At 37.7% G+C, this 22329-nt stretch overlaps 1 protein-coding gene across 1 annotated transcript in view; it reads left to right on the top strand.

Annotated features, from left to right (window-relative positions):
- Positions 1 to 22329, top strand: part of DOCK3 (dedicator of cytokinesis 3) — a 349841-nt gene that overhangs the window by 133144 nt on the left and 194368 nt on the right. The window contains exon 5 of the mRNA XM_068559156.1: positions 17724 to 17872. Coding sequence (XP_068415257.1) covers positions 17724 to 17872 — 149 coding nt within the window. The remainder of the gene's footprint in view (positions 1 to 17723; positions 17873 to 22329) is intronic.

Below are 22329 nucleotides of genomic sequence, written 5' to 3'. Positions count from 1 at the left end.
ACATGTCATACTTTGTTATAGGTTCTAGAGATGCAGCAGTAAATGAAATAGACATAATACCTGCCTTCATGAACTTTGCAACCTAGTGATAGAACATTTTATGATTAATTTTATTAAAATACCTCTGAGAACCTAGAAGATTTATCGGATAGCATCATATCTGTAGATCATTAAAAAAGTTTTTCTCCTATGTCTCATTCTTTTATTCATTTATCAAATATTTATTGTGTACTTTAAAGGAACTGTGTTAAACCTTAGAATTCAGTGGAGAGCAAAAACTGACAAGAGTCCCAGGCCTTATAAACATGTTGGTAAAGGAATCTGATTTTCTTTCTTGACGACAATTTACAGATTAGGAATGATTCCCCCAACTGTTTCAGCTTATTTTAGCAGCATCAGATGAATTTGTCATATAAGTGTTAAGCTAAATCTTTATCTGCTATGGTCTAAATGTTTATGTCCTCCCAAAATTCATAGGTTGAACATCTGATGTCTGATGTGATGGTATTAGGAGGCAGGGCCTTTGGGTCTTGAGGGTAGCCTCATGAATGGAATTAATGCTCTTATAAAAGACACCCCAAAGAGCACCCTAGCCTCTTCCACTATGTGAGTACACAGCAAGAACTCTGCAGGTTGCAACCTGGAAGAGGGCCTTCACCAGAACCTAACCAGGCTGGCACCCTGATCTTGTACTTACAGACTCCAGAACTGTGAGAAGTAAATTACTATTGTTTGTAAGCCATACAGTTTATGGTATTTTGTTATAGTAGCCCAAACGGTCTAAGACATTATCTTACCATGTAAAAGACACTGGCTTTTTTTTTTTTAAGAGGTAGTTAATTTTATTTATTTATTTACTTTTTAAAAAACTGAAGTATAGTTGATTTACAGTGTTTCAGGTGTACACATATTTATTATACATATACCCATATTATTCTTTTTCAGATTCTTTTCCATTATAGGTTATTATAAGATACTGAATACAGTTTCCTGTGCTGTCAGTAGGTCCTTATTGTTTATCTCTTTAATATATAATAGTGTGTATCTGTCAATCCCAAATTCCTAATTTATCCCTACCCTCCCTTTCCCCTTTGGTAAGTATAAGTATGTTTTCTATATTTGTGAGTCTGTTTCTGTTTTGTAAGTAAGTTCATTTGTATCATTTTTTTAGATTCCCCAAAAATGTGATATCATATATTTGTCTTTCTCTGTCTGACTTATTTCACTTAGTATGAATAATCTCTAGGTCCATCCATGTTGCTGCAAATGACATTATTTCATTCTTTTTTTATGGCTGAGTAATATTCCATGATATATATATACCACACCTTCTTTATCTGTTCATCTGTAGATGGACATTTAGGTTGCTTCCATGTCTTGGCTATTGTAGATAGTGCTGCTATGAACATTGGGGTGCATGTATCTTTTTGAGTTAGAGCTTTCATCTTTTCCAGGTATATGTCCAGGAGTGGGATTGCTGGATCATATGGTAACTCTATTTTTAGTTTTTTAAGGAACCTCCATACTATTTTCCATAGTGGCAAGACACTGACTTTTTATTATTCTTCCTTGTCCTTAACCACTGATGAACTTGCTGAAAGCAACAGTATTGAACCAACTATGTAAGTCAGTCATTTCTAAGACAATATTTGTAAGGAAGGGAATTGGTCTAGGTAGGTGAAAAATAACTATAAGATTGCTAAAGAGAAGTAGTATTCTTTTTAATGTGGGAAGAAAGAGTAGCTCAGCATAGATCTCTTGAACTATTGTTTCTCTTATCAAACCTGAAGGGAATTAAGAAGTTGGGCATATGTTGATTCATTGTTAATTATAGAGTGTAGTGATAACAGGTTTGGGTATTAGTCACTGTTCTCCTAGTCTTTGACAGTAGCTCTTAATGCAGGAAGAAAAGGCTTTTCTTTCTTTCTTTCTTTCTTTTTTTTTTTTAATAGAATTAAGAGCATTTCCAGTACCATTCCTTTGCATATGGCAGTGCCTTGGATTTGTGCCTTGAAATATTTAGCTTTAACCAGGTATAATTCCAAAATAGACTTTTGTTTATTCTTCTTTGTATTTGAAAGTGATACTGCTGATGAATTAAACTTATTTTTATGGATAATCATAACATGACATGGTTTCTTTAAGATGAATATAGATGGATTCTGTTGTTAAAATAAGGACCAGTAGTGATAATAATTCAAAGCTTATTATTGTCTCTTGTATTGCTTCCTACCTAATAGAAGTATAATTAAAACAAGTATAATGACAACTTCATGACATTTAATATCATTTAATCTTACAAATTCCTGGTCCCAATTATTTCAGACTTTCAACTGAATGGGAACCCTTGATTTTCTGGCCATGACCCTTAAACTATGAATTAAAGTTGCCATAAGCTTATCAAATGCTGATCAGAGTTGAGGGTCCCATAAAAGATGTATACTGATTATTAAGAGAACAGGCTTGAACTGGGGAGGAATTCATTACACTCGGCAAGTCAGTGACTAGGAAACGTCAGTAAGAGGCAATTCAGAGGCCAGATCTAAGTTAAATGCTAGCTCTGGCCTTGTTACCGAACAAAGTTCGTATGCCCAACACACAGTGAGGCCAAACAAACAGAAATGTTGGAGTTTGGAGCAGAGAAAGGTTTATTGCAGGGCCTTGCAAGGAGATGGGTGCCTCGTACCCAAAAATCCCTGAACTCTCTGAAGGGTTTCAGCAAAGCACTTTTAAAGGCAAGCTGAGGGAGGGGCGTGGTTAGTTGTTGCACACTTCTTGGTGTTGGAATCCTTTGTTCTTGCAGCTGTCCACTTAGGTCATGATGTTCTTGTAAACCTCCAACAAAACAAATGTTATTCTCTGTTCTGCAACTTTTTATCTCTATGTGAATGGACCATTAAAGGCCAGAGCCCTGGGACTTCCCCGGTGGTGCAGTGGTTAAGAATCTGCCTGCCAGTGCAGGAGACGCCAGTTCAAGCCCTGGTCTGGGAAGATCCCACATGCCACGGAGCAACTAAGCCCGTGCACCACAACTACTGAGCCTGCGCTGTAGAGCCCATGAGCCACAACTACTGAGCCCGCATGCCACAACTACTGAAGCTCACGTGCCTAGAGCCCGTGCTCTGCAACAAGAGAAGCCACCGCAATGAGAAGCCCACGCGCTGCAATGAAGAGCAGCCCCCGCTTGCCGCAACTAGCGAAAGCCCGCGTGCAGCAATGAAGACCCAACACAGCCAAAAAAATAAAATAAATTTCGAAAAATTAAAAAGAAATAAAGGTCAGAGCCCTAAGAATAGGCTATCCTGTATATTTCAGGCTATAGGCAACATTATTTGACAAAAGGTGCAGAGCCAGCATAACCAAGCACAGGCAACAGAGCACAAAGGTTAAAGTAAAAGAAACAGATCTAATATGGAGTCAGATTTGTTCTTACCTATTACAACCTTAAAGTCAATAAAAGAAGGTAAAAATGAGGTTATCATCCCCAAGAACTTTTGAACTACGGAAATAAGTTTTCCATTTGGGAGTTAGTTACAAAGGCAATATATAATTGTTCATAGCATAGTTGCAATTGCCTTAGAAAAGGAATGCAGTGTACCGGACTTTTTAGGAACTAGCATGAATTTATCTAAAGAAAAGTGTGTCAGCCAGAAAAGTGATTTGTAAATGATAGAAACATAGAAAAAAGGAGAATCACAGAGTCAGATGTTAGTACTGCCCATCCAGATACTTTATAGGGAAAAGGGAGTCTTTTTTTTTTTTTTTTTTTTTTATGTGGACCATTTTTAAAGTCTTTATTGAATTTGTTACAGTATTGCTTCTGCTTTGTGTTTTGCTTTTTGGCTCCAAGGCATGTGGGATCTTAGCTCCCTGACCAGGGATGGAACCCGACACCCCCTGCATTGGAAGGCAAAGTCTTAACCACTGGACCGCCAGGGAAGTCCTGGAAAAGGGAGTCTTGTTAAGCTGGCCCTACCCTTTCCATCTTGGGGGCACATCCCTCTGGTAAACTGGTGCATATATGTATGGGTAAGCAAGGTTCCAGGGTCTAGGCAGGAAAGAACTGATTTTTCAGGAGTCAGCTATGAAGTAAAGTGGAATTTAAGATTTGAACCAGAAAAAGGTAAAAGCCAGGGACTGCAGCATAAATCACCTATTCAGAATAATCAGAGCCAGTGGAGATTTCATAAAGCCCAGTCTATAGAAGAAGAGGCATTTATACAGCAGAGAGAGATCTGGTTTCATTACGTTATAGAGCTGCATGCATCAGACCATCTGACTGTCCTTTGAATATCCTTTGATGATTCATATGACACATCCATTTCCCCTTGTTAGAGTTCACTCCAAGTGTGCAGCCTTCTGATGTTTTGACTCTTTAGGTACAGTGTTGGTAAGGCCAATGCCAACATCAGGCTCTCTTACTATTTTTCATTGTAGAGTGATAACTTGGCATATTGTTTTGTTTATTATATTTTCTTTTGGAACTCAAGGGACGGTTGAGATATTTTTATACTCCCTGGTTCATGGCACACTATAGTCATCAGTACATTTAAGCCTCCTCTCTTACACCTTATTTTCCCCTTTATTCTCTTGCTGTTGCTCCTAGTTTGCCTCCAGCTTCCTGCTGCTAGAAATAGTACTGTGATAAACATCCTATAAATTTCCTCAGGGACCTATGTGAGAGTTTCTCTGGGATATCACTGGGAGTGGGATTGCAGCATTGTAGAGTATACGCCTATTTAACTTCACCAGATTACTCCCTCAAATTGCTGACTGGGCTGTACTTTCATGATTTTTTACAATTCTGTTGGATATAAAAGTGGCATCTTATTGTCATCCTTTGCTTTTCTTTTCTTTTTAAACTAGCAGTATTGGTGACCATTGCTTTATGTATTTCTTTTTAGGATTTCCCTTTTTGTTAATTATTATTCATATCACTTGTCTATTTTTCATTTGAGATTTTTCTTGTTGATTTGTAGCAATTCCTTATAATTTTTATATCTTTTTTGGTTGAAGTGTAGTTGATTTATTATATTAGTTTCAGGTGAACAACATAGTGGCTCAGTATATTTATAGATTATACTCCATTTAAAGTTATTATAAAATATTGGTTATAGTCCCTGTGTTGTATAATATATCCTTGTAGCTTATTTATTTAGTACACAGTAGTTTGTACCCCTTAATTCCCTACCGTTATCTTGCCCCTCCCCATTTCCCCGTACCTACTAGTTACCACTCATTTCTTCTCTATATCTGTGAGTCTGTTTCTGTTTTGATGTATTCATTTGTTTATTTTTTTAGATTCCACATATAAGTGATATCATACAGTGTTTGTGTTTCTCTGTCTGACTTATTTTGTGAAGCATAATACCCTCCATGTCCATCCATGTTGTTACAAATGGCAAAATTTCATTTTTTATGGGCAAGTAACATTCCATTGTATATGTACCACATCTTCTTTACCCATTCATCTGTTGATGGACACTTAGGTTGCTTCCATATCTTGCCTATTGTAAATAATTCTGCTGTGAACATTGGGGTGCATGTATCTTTTTGAATTAGTGTTTTCATTCTCTTCGGATATATCCCCAGGAGTGGAATTGCTGGGTCATATGGTAGTTCTACTTTTAGTTTTTTGAGGAACCTCCATACTGTTTTCCATAGTGGCTGCACCAATTTACATTCCCACCAGTGGTGTACTAGGGTTCCCTTTTCTCCATTCCTTCTCTCCAGCATTTATCATTTGTTGACTTTTTGATGATGGCCATTCTGACTGGTTGAGGTAGTTACTATGCAAAATATATAAACAGCTTATACAAGTCAATAGCAAAAAAAACACAACCCAATTAAAAAATGGACAGAAGGCGTAAACAGACATTTTTCCAAAGAAAATATATAGGCACATGAAAAAATGTTCAATATCGTTAATTATTAGAGAAATGCAAATCAAAACCACAATGAGATACCACCTCACACCTGTCAGAATGGCTATCATCAACAAGAACACAAATAGGGGCTTCCCTGGTGGTGCAGTGGTTAAAAATCCACCTACCAATGCAGGGGATATGGGTTCAAGACCTGGTCTGGAAAGATCCCACATGCCACAGAGCAACTGAGCCCGTGCGCCACAACTACTGAGCCTGCGCTCTAGAGCCTGCGAGCCACAACTACTGAGCCCGTGAGCCACAACTACTGAAGCCCGTGCGCCTAGAGCTCATGCTCCACAACAAGAGAAGCCACCTCAATGAGAAGCCCGCCCACTGCAACGAAGAGTAGCCCCCACTCACCGCAACTAGAGAAAGCCCGCGCGCAGCAATGAAGACTCGACACAGCCAAAAAAAACAAAAAACACAAATAAACATTGGCGAGGATACTTTTTAAGGAATACATACATAGGTAGTTAAAACATGGAAGAATAAAAGGATACAAATCAAGACCATGGTTACCAGGAGGTTGACAAGGATTATTATTAGGGATGTGCGCATAGTAAGATTCAAGGGCCAAGGCCAGACGTGGTGCCCTGGCAGGGATGCCATGATCATAGTTTGGAAGCACATTTAGATGACTTGGTGTTGTTTGGTAGCCTGGTCCAGAGAAGAATGTCTGTTGGAGGGAGGGCAAGGAATGTATTGTGGTAATAACTTTACTCAAGAGAACTTACTAGGTTCCAGGTGCAGTTAACCCCTGTAATAACCCTAGATAGATGCTCCTTTTTTTGTTGTTATTGTTAAAAGGATGAGGTAACCAAAGTCACGTAGAGATTAGTAAATTTGCCCGAGGCACCACGGTTCACAGAGTTGAGATAGAAAACTAAGCATTCTGACTCTAGAGCCAGTACCCTTATCACTATGCTGTACTGTCTTGATATTAAAGAATTATGAAACCCCCAGAGCAAGGGTCAGTAGTAGGAAGGCAGGAGATGGTCTGGATAAATTTCACAGATTGAATGTTTTTAATGGTGTTAAATATAAATTGTAAGAGCGGGGTGGTGGGGTGAAGTAAATTTGTGTTTTTATTTAAATTTCCCAACTGTTTTGTTTGTTTGTTTCAGTAGGTAAGACTAGAGCAGACAGGGGTAGGATTTGGGACAGCAAAATCCCTTTATGCCCTTGGAATTATGGCCTTGTGTGAAAGTACTGTTCATGCAGCATCTCTAGATAACTTGGATGCAAATGTGCACCTTCTGCCTTTCCCACTCTTTGCTGAAGCTGGGTGACTCATATTCGGAAGGGGCTTGCTTGGCAGGGTAGCTGCTATCATTTCTGCCCTGTATATACTGTCACCAGAGTGTGGAAGCTGTGAATGGACAGATGCTATGCTGCAGTCAAGAGACAAAGCTTTCTCAAGGGCATTTTTCTGCTGTGGAATGTGTTTCATTTTTCATTCACTCTGGGAGTGAGATATATAAATGATCTAGCTTTTGTGTTGATTCGGCAGGGGATCATTGCACTTATGCAGGTTTGGCTGCTTTCATTTGTTAATATTTAAAGTAATAAACAGCAGTGAAGGCTGAATTGAGACTGCTTAACTTTGTGACTCAGAGAAACACACTTGGTGTAGGGGATGGGGGAGGGGCTTTTATGTTAAGGGTTATTTAATTTCATTTTTTTTTAAAAATCAAAGAAATATGTATATATGGATTTTTAAATAATATATTAAAAATAACTAGGCCTTTAATGAAAAATAGTAGTTCTTGGTCCATTCCTGATTTCTGTTCCATACTTATTTTATTCAGTTCTTTTAGCTGTTTCTTCTAATATTTCATATTTCTAAATAATATTCTTTTAATGTACATCTTGATTTTTTTCTATTTTAGATGTCATTTAATGATCTCTTATTATAGAAGATAAGAGTTAAACTCTGAATGTTCTTCTCCATACACATATACTCTTTCCCTCCTCCAGTACTTCCAAAATAGTTATATCACCTTTTTTTTTTTTGATTAAGTCAATATGCAGTTGTTACTATGTCTGTGTAATTACTTTTACTTCTGAGCCATATAGTGAATTAAAGTTACATTTCCTTTCTTTCTTGTGTAACTTTGTTTTTTTATATTAATAATTGTTTCTCTTTTCATTTGTTTTGTTTTCTTGGTTTTCCTTCTCCTGGGCTTCTGGCAGAAATGAAAATCTCCTTTGAGTATATTCAAATACTTTAGGTATTTTATAAGTTTACTTTTTTTCCCAGAGACATCCTGTATGGAGCCCTCCAACCTCCTGTGTTGACCTGACAATTTTCTTTGCCCCCTCCTATGTTCCTTTGTCTCCTGGGTTAAACCAGTGTCACCTTAATTCTTGGTTTACTTCCTCATTTGATGAATTACTTTCTCCATAATTTCCTGAGAAAAATGTATAGGAGAAATTTTTTTGAGATTTTGCATACTTGAAATGTCTTTAGACTACCATTACCTTGATAGTTAGTTTAGCTTGATATAAAATTCTTGGTTACAAATAAAGTACAGAAGTTTTAAAGTATTGCTTCATTATTTTCTAGCTTCCAGTGTTGTTTTTGAGAAGTCCAATGTCATTCTAGTCTTTTATTGACAAGTTGTTTTCATGGAAGATTTTAGGATGGTCTCTTTGTCCCCAGTGGTCTCAAATTTTACAGCAATGTGTCTTAGATGGGTTTTTTTTTGTTTTTTCCTGTTGATTATGCTGGCTACCCAATGAGTTCTATCATCCTGGAAACTCATTTCCTTCAGTTCTGGGATATTTATTGTATTACTTCTTTTGCAGTTTCTTCCTCTCTTTTTTCACAGTTTTTTCTTCCAGGAACTCTTATTAGAATTGGACATCCTGGAATGATTCACCAGTTTTCTTATATTTTCTCACCCATTTATCCATTGTATTATGTTTTTTGTTTTACTCTCTGGCAGAATCCCTCAAAGTTCTATTCTATCATTATTACTGAATTTTGTTTTAAATTACAGCTATCCTCTTTTTGCCTTCTGAAAGCTTTTTTGGGCTCTGGATCTTTTTCTCCTGTTTTGTTATATCCTGTTCTTTTTTCAGGGATGTACTATAATCTTTATGCTCTCATGGATGTTAATTATTGTTTCTTTGGAATCTTCTTTTATTCCTGGAATTGTTTCTGTTTCCTCCAATTTCCATTTTTCTGATTGCTTTAGGTCTCATTCCTTCATGTTGGAAGCTTTATTCATTATATGGTGTTCTTTTCCATTCATATTTAAGAATGATGCATTAAAAATTTGACAGAATGCTCTGTGAATGGGGCTAGTTTTTACCAACTGGCGGATATTACTGTACAGTGATCAGAAGAGAGCCTGGCTTCTCATGGGAGAAGGAGAGCAACTGTCAATATTTCTGGGTCTTTTCCCCTGGCTGAATTTTCCCAGTGAGGAATCCTTCATTCTCCTTCCTAGGAAGGCATAAGTCTGGCTATCAACACTTCAGGAGCTCCGTGTGGGAAGGGCACCAAGGGCATCATTTATTACATAGTCTTTGACTTAATTTCCCTGTTTTAACATCGTCAGCTCTGTTTGGTGCCCTGCAGTAGTTTAGACTCTGTTTTAACCTCTGTAGGGAGTAAAACTATCATGTGGAAAAAGCCTGGCAGAATAGAATAGGGGTGATGATCTGAAGGTCTTAAAGCCTTTTAAAAGACTTTTAACCAGTTCTCCTGTTTCCATTTCCCAAGCTCGTGCGCCAGACCTACCGCACTGGCACATGCACATATATATCTTCAGGGGTTCTTGGTACCTCCAGTGCCTGAGCCTTTCTGCACATAATGGGCTTCATTATAGATTTCCTTCCTCTCCCCACCCCTCTGATCTCAGAGAGAAAGCAGTGAGTGGTCCTGAAGAGAGATCTTAGTTCCCTGTCCAGGAATTGAACCTGGGTAGCCTGGATGAAAACCAGGAATCCTAGCCATCAGATCACCAGGGGCTAGAGGCTAGAAGCAAAGTGGCCCTGGCTCTTACCCCGTTTGAAAAATCAATGTCTCAAGTAGGCAAAAACTGTAAAAAAATTTTTAAAAAAAAGGTACAAAGTTTATTATCAGAGACACAGCATAACATGTGGGAGAGCACACAGACAGGCAGTTTGTTTATGTAAGGCAGAAGCAAGGCAGAAATACACACCCGGAGAAAAAGGGTATGGGCGTCCTCTCTAATGAGGAGGAGCGCAGTAGAGAGGTGATTTAAATCACTTATATAGGACAGTTCTTCTGAGTCTTTGTTTACCTTTGGTCAGTTATCTTGTTTCTTTTTTCACACCTGGCAGGTCCTAGGACCCTCCCCAACATGCGTGCACAACTTTTTGCTAAGATGGAGTCCACCGCAGAGGCCTGTGGGGGTATGTCCACACTTATTATGGGGTGGCGCCCCCTCCCTTTTTGACCCCCAAGGAGCCTTCCTGCGCATGTGCAGACACAGAAGTTTTCCTCAACCTCAGGAGTGGTCATCTTATCTCTTTACTTCAGCAAGCTCAGCTCTTGCCACTAACTTTGTCCTTGGAGTGGCTAGGGAAAACAAAGCTTCAGTTTTACTCCACTTGACAAACACCAGCTGTTCAGCCCAGGGGCATATCTACCTGCTACCTCACCTCCCGCTCACCTGTCTTCCCCACCCTGTCCCCAGGGCTTAGTTTTCAGTCTTTTATTTTGGCCCAGTTATCTACTTTCCAGCTTTCAACTTTAACATTTGGAGGAGTGGGTAATTGGGGCTGGTTTCTTATTGGTCTCTGTATCTAAAAAGAGGTATCTAGGGGAGACAGATTAAATGCTGCCTTTAAGTAGAGCTTTGTTCAGTCTTGTGTAGAAGGGCTGTGAGCCTGAGAATGCCTCAGCTGTCCACAGCCCACTGTTAGTTAAGTTCACTGTGTTCAGAATCGTGAATGGGTGCCCTTGACATCAGCAACTGGAGCTTCCATTTTTCATATCACTGATATTTTACTTACCTTTCAGTTAGCTTTGTTCCCTTCTTAGCAAGATTCTTATCTGCTCTAGGGAAAGAATCAGCTTACTTAAACTAAGACTTTTAAGTCTTAACTCTCTTGTAAATATTTGTGTTGTAAAAGAGGATTGAAGCTATAAGTGGTATTATTTTGGTTATCAACAAGTCTGTGAGGGAGGATGTGTTTGGGTCGAGACTGGAGTGAGGAAGACATGTAGGCCTGTGAGAGGTGGAGGAGTAAATATGTATGTCAAGCAAAGAGAGTATATAGACACACCTCCATATTAGTGAGGAGTTTAAAAAGAATTTTCACATTACTTATTTGCATTCTTATTTCTTGAAAATATATGCTTGAAGATCAGTGTGAAATAGGTTGGATTTACATCTCTTGTTTCACAGAAATTTCTCTTTTGAAAATCAGTTTCAAGCCTTGGCCAACTAAGTTGTTGAACAATGTAAAATGAAAGTTTAAATTCTTGGGCTTAGAGATATTTTTGGCAGAAAGTTCATTAAAATTGCAAGTACTGCAGTTTAGATATTTTTTATATTATACTGGGATGAGTGCTAGAGCTTTGGTATATAATATGAATATTTCAAATAGGGTTAGTTTACTTCACAGTAAGACACTTGATTATTAATAGCAATTAAAGAAAGAAATACTGGAGAAGTTTGAATACATCTGGGTTCTTAATGGTTGATCTTTTAGCAAGAAATAAAAGGAGTAAATAAAAGAATGTTCAAAAGTAAAAGGTAAAATGGAGAGAGATCTGGGAATCTTCCCTTAACAACTTAAACTTTAGATGCAGTGTTTAATTTCCATTAAATTGATTTTGACCTAAAGTTTTTGGTACTATGGCAACGCATTTGTCCTCTTTGATGAGAGCAGTACTTTTGATGTAATTTTCTTTTAATTAGATTTTATAGTCTTATATTAGCATATGTTAAACAATCTTTATGCATATATAGTTTTAAAATAAAGTTAGCATGCTTTATGATGGATATTCTACAACTTTACTCATTTACTGACTCAGAGGCATCATTGCAACACAATCTTTCTCGCAACACTGAGTTACAAGCAGTTTAGTAAAAATAATTTTTAAATCTGGAATATTTCTGCAGAGCTCCAGGAATTCTTTCACAATGATAAGGCAAATTCTACCTGGCATGTGCTGGCAAAGTAGTTTAATTATTCTAAATGTATCATTTCTACTGATTCTTCGGTATACTTTCCAAATTCTGTGACCATTCTTGACAAATATTAGACAAATACTAGAGCTTTTGGAGAGGCTAAATGTGTTGCTAAGATTTCTTTTTCCTCTTCTTTTTTTTTTTTTTTTTAAATTATTAGCACCTTTAATTATTTATTTATTTATTTATTTATCTTGGCTGTGTTGTGTCTTCGTTTCTGTGCGAGGGCTTCCTCCAGCTGCGGCAAGCGGGGGCCCCTCTTCATCGCGGTGCGCGGGTCTCACACTATCGCGGCCTCTCTTGTTGCGGACCACAGGCTCCAGACGCGCAGGCTCAGCAACTGTGGCTCACGGGCCCAGTTGCTCCGCGGCATGTGGGGTCTTCCCAGACCAGGGCTCGAACCCGTGTCCCCTGCATTGGTAGGCAGACTCTCAACCACTGCGCCACCAGGGAAGCCCTTTCCTCTTCTTTAAAAAAATTTTTTTTAATTTTTTTTTTTTTTAATTTTTGACTGCGTTGGGTCTTTGTTGGTGCACACGGGCTTTCTCTAGTTGCAGAGAGCGAGGGCTACTCTTCGTTGCCGTGTGCGGGCTCCTCATTGCGGTGGCTTCTCTTGTTGCGGGGCACGGGCTCTAGGCACGCGGGCTTCAGTAGTTGTGGCGCACGGGCTTAGTTGCTCCACGGCATGTGGGATCTTCCCGGACCAGGGCTCGAACCCGTGTTCCCTGCATTGGCAGGCGGATTCCTAAGCACTGCGCCACCAGGGAAGCCCAAACTTTTTCATTATTGTATTTGTTATGGTGATCTGTGTTCAGTAATCTTTGTTACTACTATTACTCACTGAAGGCTCAGATGATGGTTAGCATTTTTTAGCAGTAAAGTATTTTTCATTGAGGTATATACATTGTTTCTTTAGACATAATGCTATTGCACATTTAATAGACTACAGAATAGTGTAAAGATAACTTTTATATGCACTGGGAAACCAAAAAATTTGTGCAGCTCTCTTTATTGCAGTATTCACTTTATTGTGGTCATCTGGAACCAAACCCACAATATCTCTTAGGTATCCCTCATATACTGTTATTTTGATCTACTAAGGAGTAGGTTTCTCAGTAGAAAAGGATTTTTCAGCCTGAGTGGGGTATTTAGCTGTCCTGTGGCATCAAGTGCTCTTAGGTAAATTGTGTGCTCTGGAGCCGGTCTCCGATATTGTTCAGGTTGAATGGCGTGTGTTCTCTTCTGCTAACAAACCCAAGAGTACCACGTGGTGTCAGAGCAGTGCTGGTAGAGCCTCTAGGGCTAGGACCTCTGGTCAAAGAGGCCATTAGGTTGGTCTGGAAAAAGAAATTAGCACCACGTTGATTATAATAATAGTGCTGCTTTCTGATGGTATGATCCATTTCATTCTTAGTGCAGGGTTAGTATTCCCAGCTTTATATAATTAGGAACAGTAACTGATTTTCTATTGGAAAAAAATACTGTACAGTTGTTCTGGTTATCTACGTAACAAACTACCCCAAAGCTTAGTGGCCTAAAACAACTGTTTATATTATATTTCATCCTTCTCTGGATAGAGTGAGCTCAGCCGGACAGTTCCACATAGGGTTTCTCATTCTGTTGCAGTCAGATATTGGCAGAAGCTGTAGTCTTCTGACAGTGTGGCTCGGCTAGGTGTGGCATCTAACGTGGATCACTCACACAGCTGGGACTGCTTAATGGAGCATCTCCTTGTGGCCTCTCCATGCAGCTTGGGCTTTTCACCACAAGGCGGCTGGATTCTGAGAGGGACCCTCCCAAGAGCATGTATTCTAAGAGACAGGAAGCAGAAGCTGCCAGACTAGTTAAGGGCTATGCCTAGAACTAGCTCAGATCACTACTGTAATGTTTGATTGGTCAGAGCAGTCTCAGGGCCTGCCCAGGTTTAAGGCTGTAAAGAAACAGGTTCCAGGGAATTCCCTGGTGGTCCAGTGGTTAGGACTCTAAGCTTTCACTTTGGTGGCCTGGGTTCATTCCCTGGTTGGGGAATTAAGATCCCCCTAGCCACAAGGCAGGGCAAAAAAAAAAAAAAAAAAGGAAAGAAAGAAAGAAAGAAAAATAGGTTCATACCAGGGGAGTGTCAGATTCACATTTTTGCAGAAGAGCACTTGGGCTGGGAGATATTGTTGTCATGTTTGGAAAATACAGTCTGTTAGAAGCTCTTGATTAAAAAAAATAAATAACCATATAATGCCTTAAAAGAGTATATTAATATATTCTTTCATTGCTATTGTATGTGTGTGTGCATGTTATTACATAGATATTGTATGTATGTGAGTATGTGTTATGTGTGTGCATGTATATACGCATACACACATGTATATACATACATATATATGTGATATTTCAGTATCAATATACTTCATTATACGTGGCTTTAAAAAAACACAAAACTGCACTTTTAATTAGTGTTCACAAATCTCAAAACCATCTAACAGTTGAACTATCTTTCCCCTGATGATTTGTGTTACCACTCTCCATGACACTTTTTTAATATCTTTTCCTCTGTTTTCAAACCTCTAACACCCCCTCCCACTCTACTCACTCTCAGCTGATGACTTTGCTTTTTATTTCCTTGGCAATAAAGCAGCCAGAGGAAAAATTTAGTTCTATCACCAAGTCTCCCAACTACCTGTGTCATTACTCAGTTCTGTGCCTTTCCTCTCTGTGACAATAGAGTATCCTGGTTAAGCGAAACCTCCCCCCCGCCTTTTAACCTGGGACCCATCTCTTCTTGACTACTTAAGGATTTAACACCTGCATCATCAAACTTTCCCTTCTACTAGATTATTCTCTTCAGTATACAAATAGCCTAAAATTGTGTTTCATTAAAAAAAAAACAACCCTCCCTCCATAGCACAACCCTGTTTTGCTACATTTCTCTGCTTCCAGTTACTGAAAGTTCTACAAAAGAGTTGTCTGTGCTCTGTCTCCATTCCCTCCTTTCCCATTATGCTTGAACTCACTCCACCTATTCCATCACTGGTCAGTGATGGCCACCACAGTGCCAAATCCAGTGGCCAGTTCTCAGTCTATATTTTATTTAACCTCTCAGTGCATTTAACAAAGTTCTCCTTAAACCCTGTTTGCTTTTTTTTTAAACCCTCTCTTGCTTTTCCTCTCACTTCACTGCTTACTTCTCAATTTCCTTTGCTGGATTCTCCTCACTTTCCTGACCTCTAAATGTTGAAACTTGGTGTCAAACTTAGCATGTCCTAATTGAGCCTTGTTTCCCTCTTCCAGACATGCTTCTCAGGGTCGGAAAAAGAATGATCCTTGATTCCATTCATATCTCACATCTAATCTATCAGCAGATCTTGACAGCTCTAACTACAAAACATGTCAAAATTCCAAACTCTGAAATGTTTACCTTTACCATTCTTACCGTTGTCCAGTCAGCCATCATCGTATGGATTGTTGCAATAAATAGTTTCCTAACTGGGACCCCCACTGTCCTCTTTGCCTTTTCATGATTTATTTTCAACAGAGCACTCAGAGTAGTGCTTTCAAGACTTAGGTCATATCACATCACTCTTCTATTCCAAATCTCCAGTGGCTTCCCATCTTGCTGGGAGTAAAAGCTAAAGACCTTAACATAATTTACAAAGGCCCTGCCTAATCTGGTCTGTGTTGCCTCTCTGACTGCATCATCACCACTTTCCCCCTTGTTCACTTTGCTCCAGGTACACTGACTTCTTTATTCTCTGTGAACATGCCAAGTTCACTTCCACATTGAGGCATTTGCTCTTGCTGTTTCTCATGCCTATAAAATTTCCCCAGTTTTCCTAAATGCTGTCACTTTATTTCATTCAGTTTTCTACTTAAAGTTCGGCTCACAAGGAAGCCTTTCCCTGACCATTCTACCAGAAGCAGTAACTTCTCCTACTCCCCAGCCAACGCACCCTTGGCCACCCACTGTCTCTATTCTGCTTTAATTTTTCTTCTTAGAATTTTTACCACTATTGTGTATTTGCGTATGGTCTGTCTCTGCTCTCTAGAATGAAAGCACCATGAGAGTAGGGACTTTTGATCACAACAAAGTAATAACACTCAGCAAGTGCTCCATAAGCATTTGTTAATTGAATGAATAAGTCAATGCTTGTATATGTATGTAGTGGATTGTTGTGTATGGCTTGATGGGAAAATAATAATCCTAACTTTCTATTTTAAACTTAGACAGGTGACCCTGATTTATCATAAAGAAATGAATGTGCTGGAAAGAAACACCACATTGCCTTTATTGCTTATCTCAAGATCTCAATTTTGCAGATGTAATTTGCTTAGGCTTTGTTGCATTTGAGCTGGCAAGCATTTGAGTTCTGCCCATCTGCCAGCATTGTGTACCATCAAGGTGCTTAACTTTTCTTCATATGTTCATTGAGTGAAGAAAGAACAGCTTGATGTAGTTAGAGTGCGTGATTTCTAATGTCTTCTAGTTAAAAATAATTTCTCTTTAAATGGACCTTTAAAAATCTAATGCTCTAGTGCTCCATTAGATGATTTCTAAGTAGTATGATGTTCCAAACATTTTAATCATAAGCTCAGAGCCACTTAAAAACATTAGCTGATTCTACTGATTTGTAATTTACTTTATAATTATAATTTTATTTACAGTCACTTGAATCCAGCTTATTTTGACAAGTGTCTTTTTAGGGGAAATCCTAGATAGAGATTTTACTAACACTATGGTAGAGATTGATCTGTCTTTAAAAGCATTCTTTATAGATTAGTTATATTCCAAGAATTTTAATTATCATATAAAATTGTGCTTCTCTATAATAAAAACAGAAACTGAAGGATTCCAAAATCAAGATTTCACTTGTGAGCAAATAGAACTTTAGTTCTTAAACCTATATTCTTAAGTAAAGATGCTTATTTTTGTTAAGCATCTACTGTCATGGCATTTACATTTTTTACTTGTTAAAACCACTGTGATGTCCATAATTAAGTTCATTAAGCTGTTTCCATTTAACTCTTATAAAGGTGACACTTTTTATTGAACTGAAAAGAGTAGAACTCTATGACACTAGGGACACATACTGTTTTCAAAAGCTAATTAAAGCTAGATGAGGCCTGGAAACCTGGAATGAATCTCACTCCAGAGACTGTAGCTTTATGTTGAAACAGTTCTTTAAAATAGGGCAAGTGATTCTCTCTCTCCCTACCCCAACTTGAGTATCCTTCCTGGAGAAACTGGAGATGTTGCTGGATGGTTGAAATCTTTGTCATACATAGTAACTTCTGTCAGAGAAAACCACTCTAGGCTCCTGTGTTTCTTTTGGTTCTGATTAAGTTTACTAAGTTACTGGAAAATTAATAGTCCAGTATAGAGTAGAGATAGACAAATGGTACTTTGCATGAGCCAGATCAATTATGTTGTTAGATGTCACTTTATAGAGATTTTTAGACAGTAGGAACTAAGGACTTTGGTTTAAGATTCTTAAATAAGCCTCTCTTTACATTGCCTTTTTTTAGAGGTTCAGAGAAATGAGCACTTTTCATAGTTTAACTATTTCTCTCTTTTTTTTCATTCCCTTTCCATATCCCTTTTTTATTTCACCCAACACCAAAAATGCCCTTTCAGAAACATAAAGTAGATCTTTTCTACAAGCTACGCCATGTGATGAATGAACTTATTGACCTTCGAAGGCAGCTCCTGTCTGGTCACCTGACTCAGGATCAGGTGCGGGAGGTTAAGCGGCACATCACCGTGCGCCTGGACTGGGGCAATGAGTAAGTATGAATGTCATTTGGGCATCTCTCAGTTTCATTTATGATAACTCAGTCCTCATAGAGTTGTACCTGATCAAAGCTTATCTTTAGGGATTAAAGACATTGTTGTATTCTCCACTAAGCTTTGATCATTTTTACAATGAGTAGTCGTTTTTTTCAGTTTATAGCAAAGGACACTCACTGGTTCTACTCACTGAAACTCTCTCAGCCTCTGTTTTCACTTCCAGAAAATTAAATAATTGGATTACATTAGCCTCTGCTGGGGTTTCTTCCATCTCAAATTCCTTGATTCTAAACCTCAGTAATCAGAATACTCTTTTGTTTCATCTCTTAGTACCTTTGAATTTCATGTGAATTTGGTGTCCTTTACATTTTATAGCCATATAATGAATCCGAATAAGCATATACTACAAATGGGAACTGTCTACATCTGTACATCAGAATATTGTTAACTAATTCATCATTCAGAAATAGTCCTGTATTTATGCAGTGGGTATGACTATTTACTATTGCCATACAAGTACAATTATAAGACTTTGTCATGGGAAGCTGGAGTAGATAGTACTCAGATTTTATTTCTTCCTAGATTTAATAATTGATATAATTCTCAAATGCTTTTGCCTCATTCTCTTAAAATCGGGTCCACTGAACTTTGAAGTGACTAGGTTGCTTCCTATTTAAGGTATACATTTACCTTAAGTATATTTTAGAACAAGTCTCTCCCCCTCAAGACATCATTGAAATGATAAAAAATAAAAAGAGTGGGAGGAGCACAGCAATAAATGCGATATGTGAACCCATTTCTAGAAGCTGAAAAGTAGATGGAGGATTAGTAACAGAAGAAGAAGCCTGTAATGTATTGAGGAAACTTTAGCTAATGAAGGAGCTGGTCTGCCTTGCAGCTGCTAGAATCATGGAAGAAAGGGAGTGTGCCCTGGAGCTTAAAAAAAGGAAGTACTTAAAAGTTATGTAAAGTAATAATTCACCACCATGAGTAGCAAGCCTGACAGCCAGGTGTTTCCCTTTCAGATAGACAAATACAAAGACCAATTGCCTAGGGGGAAACTGGGCAACAAAAGTTTGAACTGGGACTTTATTGCAAAGCCCTCCATATTGAGGCATTTAAGGGTTTCAAAGTGTAATGAACAAATCCCTTCCACTTACCAGAAAGAGAAGCTTGCTAGCCACCCACCCATGTACAAAAAACTCATCACATTTCTAGTGCCTTTTAAATTTGAATGGACAATCAAGTATTACCAGGTATTTGAAGAAATCCTTTCACAGGGAAGAGAGGGAGACCAGGATAAACAAAATACCTGGCCCTAGAGAGAGCTAGAGATTAGTAAAGAACTTTAAAAATCTCTGAGTAGCCTCCAAGAGAATCAAGAAGATTCATTATGCATTATAAAATGCTACGAAAAAGGAATGGAGAATAGGATTTCAAAAAAGAATTTAGGAAGAGAACAGGAAGATAATTTTATGTCATCTCTAGGAAAATAAAACAAAAAGATGGGAAATGGTTGAGGAAAAAACAACAATACAGAGATTCAATCTAGGGGATCCAACATCAGACATTATGTTTCCAGGAAAAGAACAAAGGCAATAAAGAGGAAATTCTAAAGAAATGATAGAAGAGAATTTCCTAGAGCCAAAGAGCAGGTGACTTAGGATTGGAAGAGTCCGTCAAATACCTAGTATAATGAATGGAGAAGAAAAACCAAAACCTACAGTGAGGCACATTAAGATATTTCAGTATTTGGGGCTGAAGAGAAGATGTTAAAAGGTTATCAGACAGAAAAACAGGTCTTCTTACAAAAGAATAAGATTCACACCAGCCTCAAAAGTTATATCAGTAACACTGGATGCTAGAATATAATGAAGTAATATCTTCAAATTTCTGTTGGGAAATGATTTGCCAGCCAGAATTTTATAAGCAACCAAACTATATAATCAAGTGTAAGGGCGAAATAAAGCCCTTTTAAAGTATTCAAGGATGCAGAAGTTACCTGTCATGGCTCCTTTCTTAAGAAGAAACTTGAGAATGTGTTCTTCCAGAAATAGAAGAGTAAATCAGGAAAGAGGAAACACGGGATCTAATAAACAGTGAACAGAGTGGTAATGTTCAGTAGAAAAGAAAAAAGAACAACTCTACATTAGTTATTTGTGACCTTTTGAAGTGACACCATCCTATCCTTGTTTGTTTCATTAAATTACAACCTCTCTTGACTGTTAATAGGATTGCTTGGCATACACCACAGACTCCTTGTATGATATAACATGAATTCAGATGTACGATAGATCAGACAGTGTTCTTTAAATCTAACTTTGGGCAGTAAAAATCTTAGCAAAATGTAGTATGTTAACTTACAGTATAGCTACTGATCCTGTCTCCTCAGCTTCAAACAGTACTATATGGTATCATTGTATTTATTTTAAAAAATCAATAATGGTAGTAATTTGCAAACATAGCATCACTATGTGCCAAGCAAATTGTTACTCTTGAACTGATGACACTAATAGTTGTATAAATCATTATGTTGCAGTTTAACTGCACTATACATACCAGTAAATGAACAAGAGAAATATTTTAGAAATATCAATACCTCTTTATGATAAAAGTTAGAAAACAGACCAATCAGATTTTGCAGTCAAATCTGAAAACTTAAAGATGATAGCTTGGAAACAAGTTCAAATTATATCTGAAAAAGGCAGAGAACATTATAAATACCTGTCAGTAAAGTACAGAGTTGTTCCACCTTCATTAATAACTTTTTCTCAACAAAGTCTGTTATGTGCTTGTGTGTGTGTAGGGGGAGGATTTATATGTTCATTTTGATAAACAATATAAACCAGAAACATAGTTCCATTTCTCCCCCCACCCCACTTTTTTCCCTTCTCCCTCCTTTCTCGAAACCCTGATCCTCCTCTCCTGGTGCTTCTGTATCTTCTTCTCTCCTTTCTCCCTCCCCTTCCACTTCTTTCTTTCCCCAGTTCTTCTTCTTTCCATTTTCCCCTTTACCCCCAGTGGAAAATACAGTCACTTAAAAACTTAAATGAGAACTTTGTAGGTCTACTGTTACTAAAGGAAAAAGATGTATTGCCTCCCAAACCAATAGGACAGTTCTCTCTGGTTCTCACTCGAAGTGACCCTTTTAAAAACATTCCTTCTTAATTTGAAAGAAACGACGGTGTACTGCAAAAATAAAGTCATTTCGTACCAGTAGGTTAGATATAGGAGACTGCTCCACGCAACAGCTGAGCACTGATAACCGTATCCATTCTTCCCATTGTATGCCCTCATAATTCCACTCTTCTTGTTCCGCGACACTTTTATAAATGCCATAAAATATTGATAAGCTTAGCATATGCTGGCATGTTTTGGGTGCACAATCAATATTTTCTGAATGTATTTTTACGTTGTCATTGATGTAATTAAATATTAATCGTATATAATTTTAAACTTTATGCCTTTTTCTTTAGACTCTTAAACTTTATAGCTCTGCCTTTTCAAAACCTATTTCAGACACTGTTAATAACAGCTATTAATAGTTTATTGAGTACATCTACCTGTATCACTGTGGCAAGTGCATGGTCTAACTTATCTGCACTGTTATAATGAAATGCGACTATGCTTTTCCAAGGCAAGAGCTCCGTTTTACTTAATGAAGAAACTCATAAAAAGGCTCAGAAGAACTTTTTCCAGTGTTGCATAGTGAGTGGTAGAACTGGTGTTTGTACCCAGAACTGATGCCAAAGCCCATATAGTTTATGTAGGACCTTACTATCTTTATGATCATTTTTAAGTGTGAGTCTTAAAACCAGGAAAATTATTGTCAGTATCTCTAGTCTGTGGGTTATTTGATCTTTGTTCTGTTATCTATACCACATGTCTCATAATATATATATCTGCTTTAACACTGAGTTAGAACTTTCAAGGATAAAAACGAAACTGGTACTATACTCTTGTATTTAGAGTTTAAGTTAAATGCAGAGCCCTCCACATCTACATAACAACTATTTTAATTTTTTTTCCTGAGATTAGGAATTTTTATTTATTTGGCTGAAAATTTGAGGATTCTGGCATTAAATTTACGTGGCTTATACTTGTTGGCCTCTTTGCCTATGTGCACACTCATTCCATAAGTGAAAATTATTAAAATTGTATTAGGTAGAAATCAGCATTTATAATATTGTGTTCTAAAATACAGGAAGGGCATAAAACAAGGTTGTATTCAAATTAACTAGCCATTATCTCTGCTCAAGTCTCCTATTCAAAGATTAAGTCAGTTAATTACATCCTCTCCAAGGGAAATTTAAAATAACTTTTCTAGCAATGTAACTTTAATGTGTTAATTTAATATTTTTGACACCTTCCATAAAGATATAGAGAAAAGTTTCTTCTCAGTCTCTACTATCATCACTACAGTAAATATAGCATAGCTGAGTTAAAAGTTGCG

Source organism: Eschrichtius robustus, chromosome 12, assembly GCF_028021215.1.
Source record: "Eschrichtius robustus isolate mEscRob2 chromosome 12, mEscRob2.pri, whole genome shotgun sequence".
Taxonomy (NCBI): Eukaryota; Metazoa; Chordata; class Mammalia; order Artiodactyla; family Eschrichtiidae; genus Eschrichtius; species Eschrichtius robustus.
This window is presented reverse-complemented; position numbering and strand designations above follow the sequence as displayed.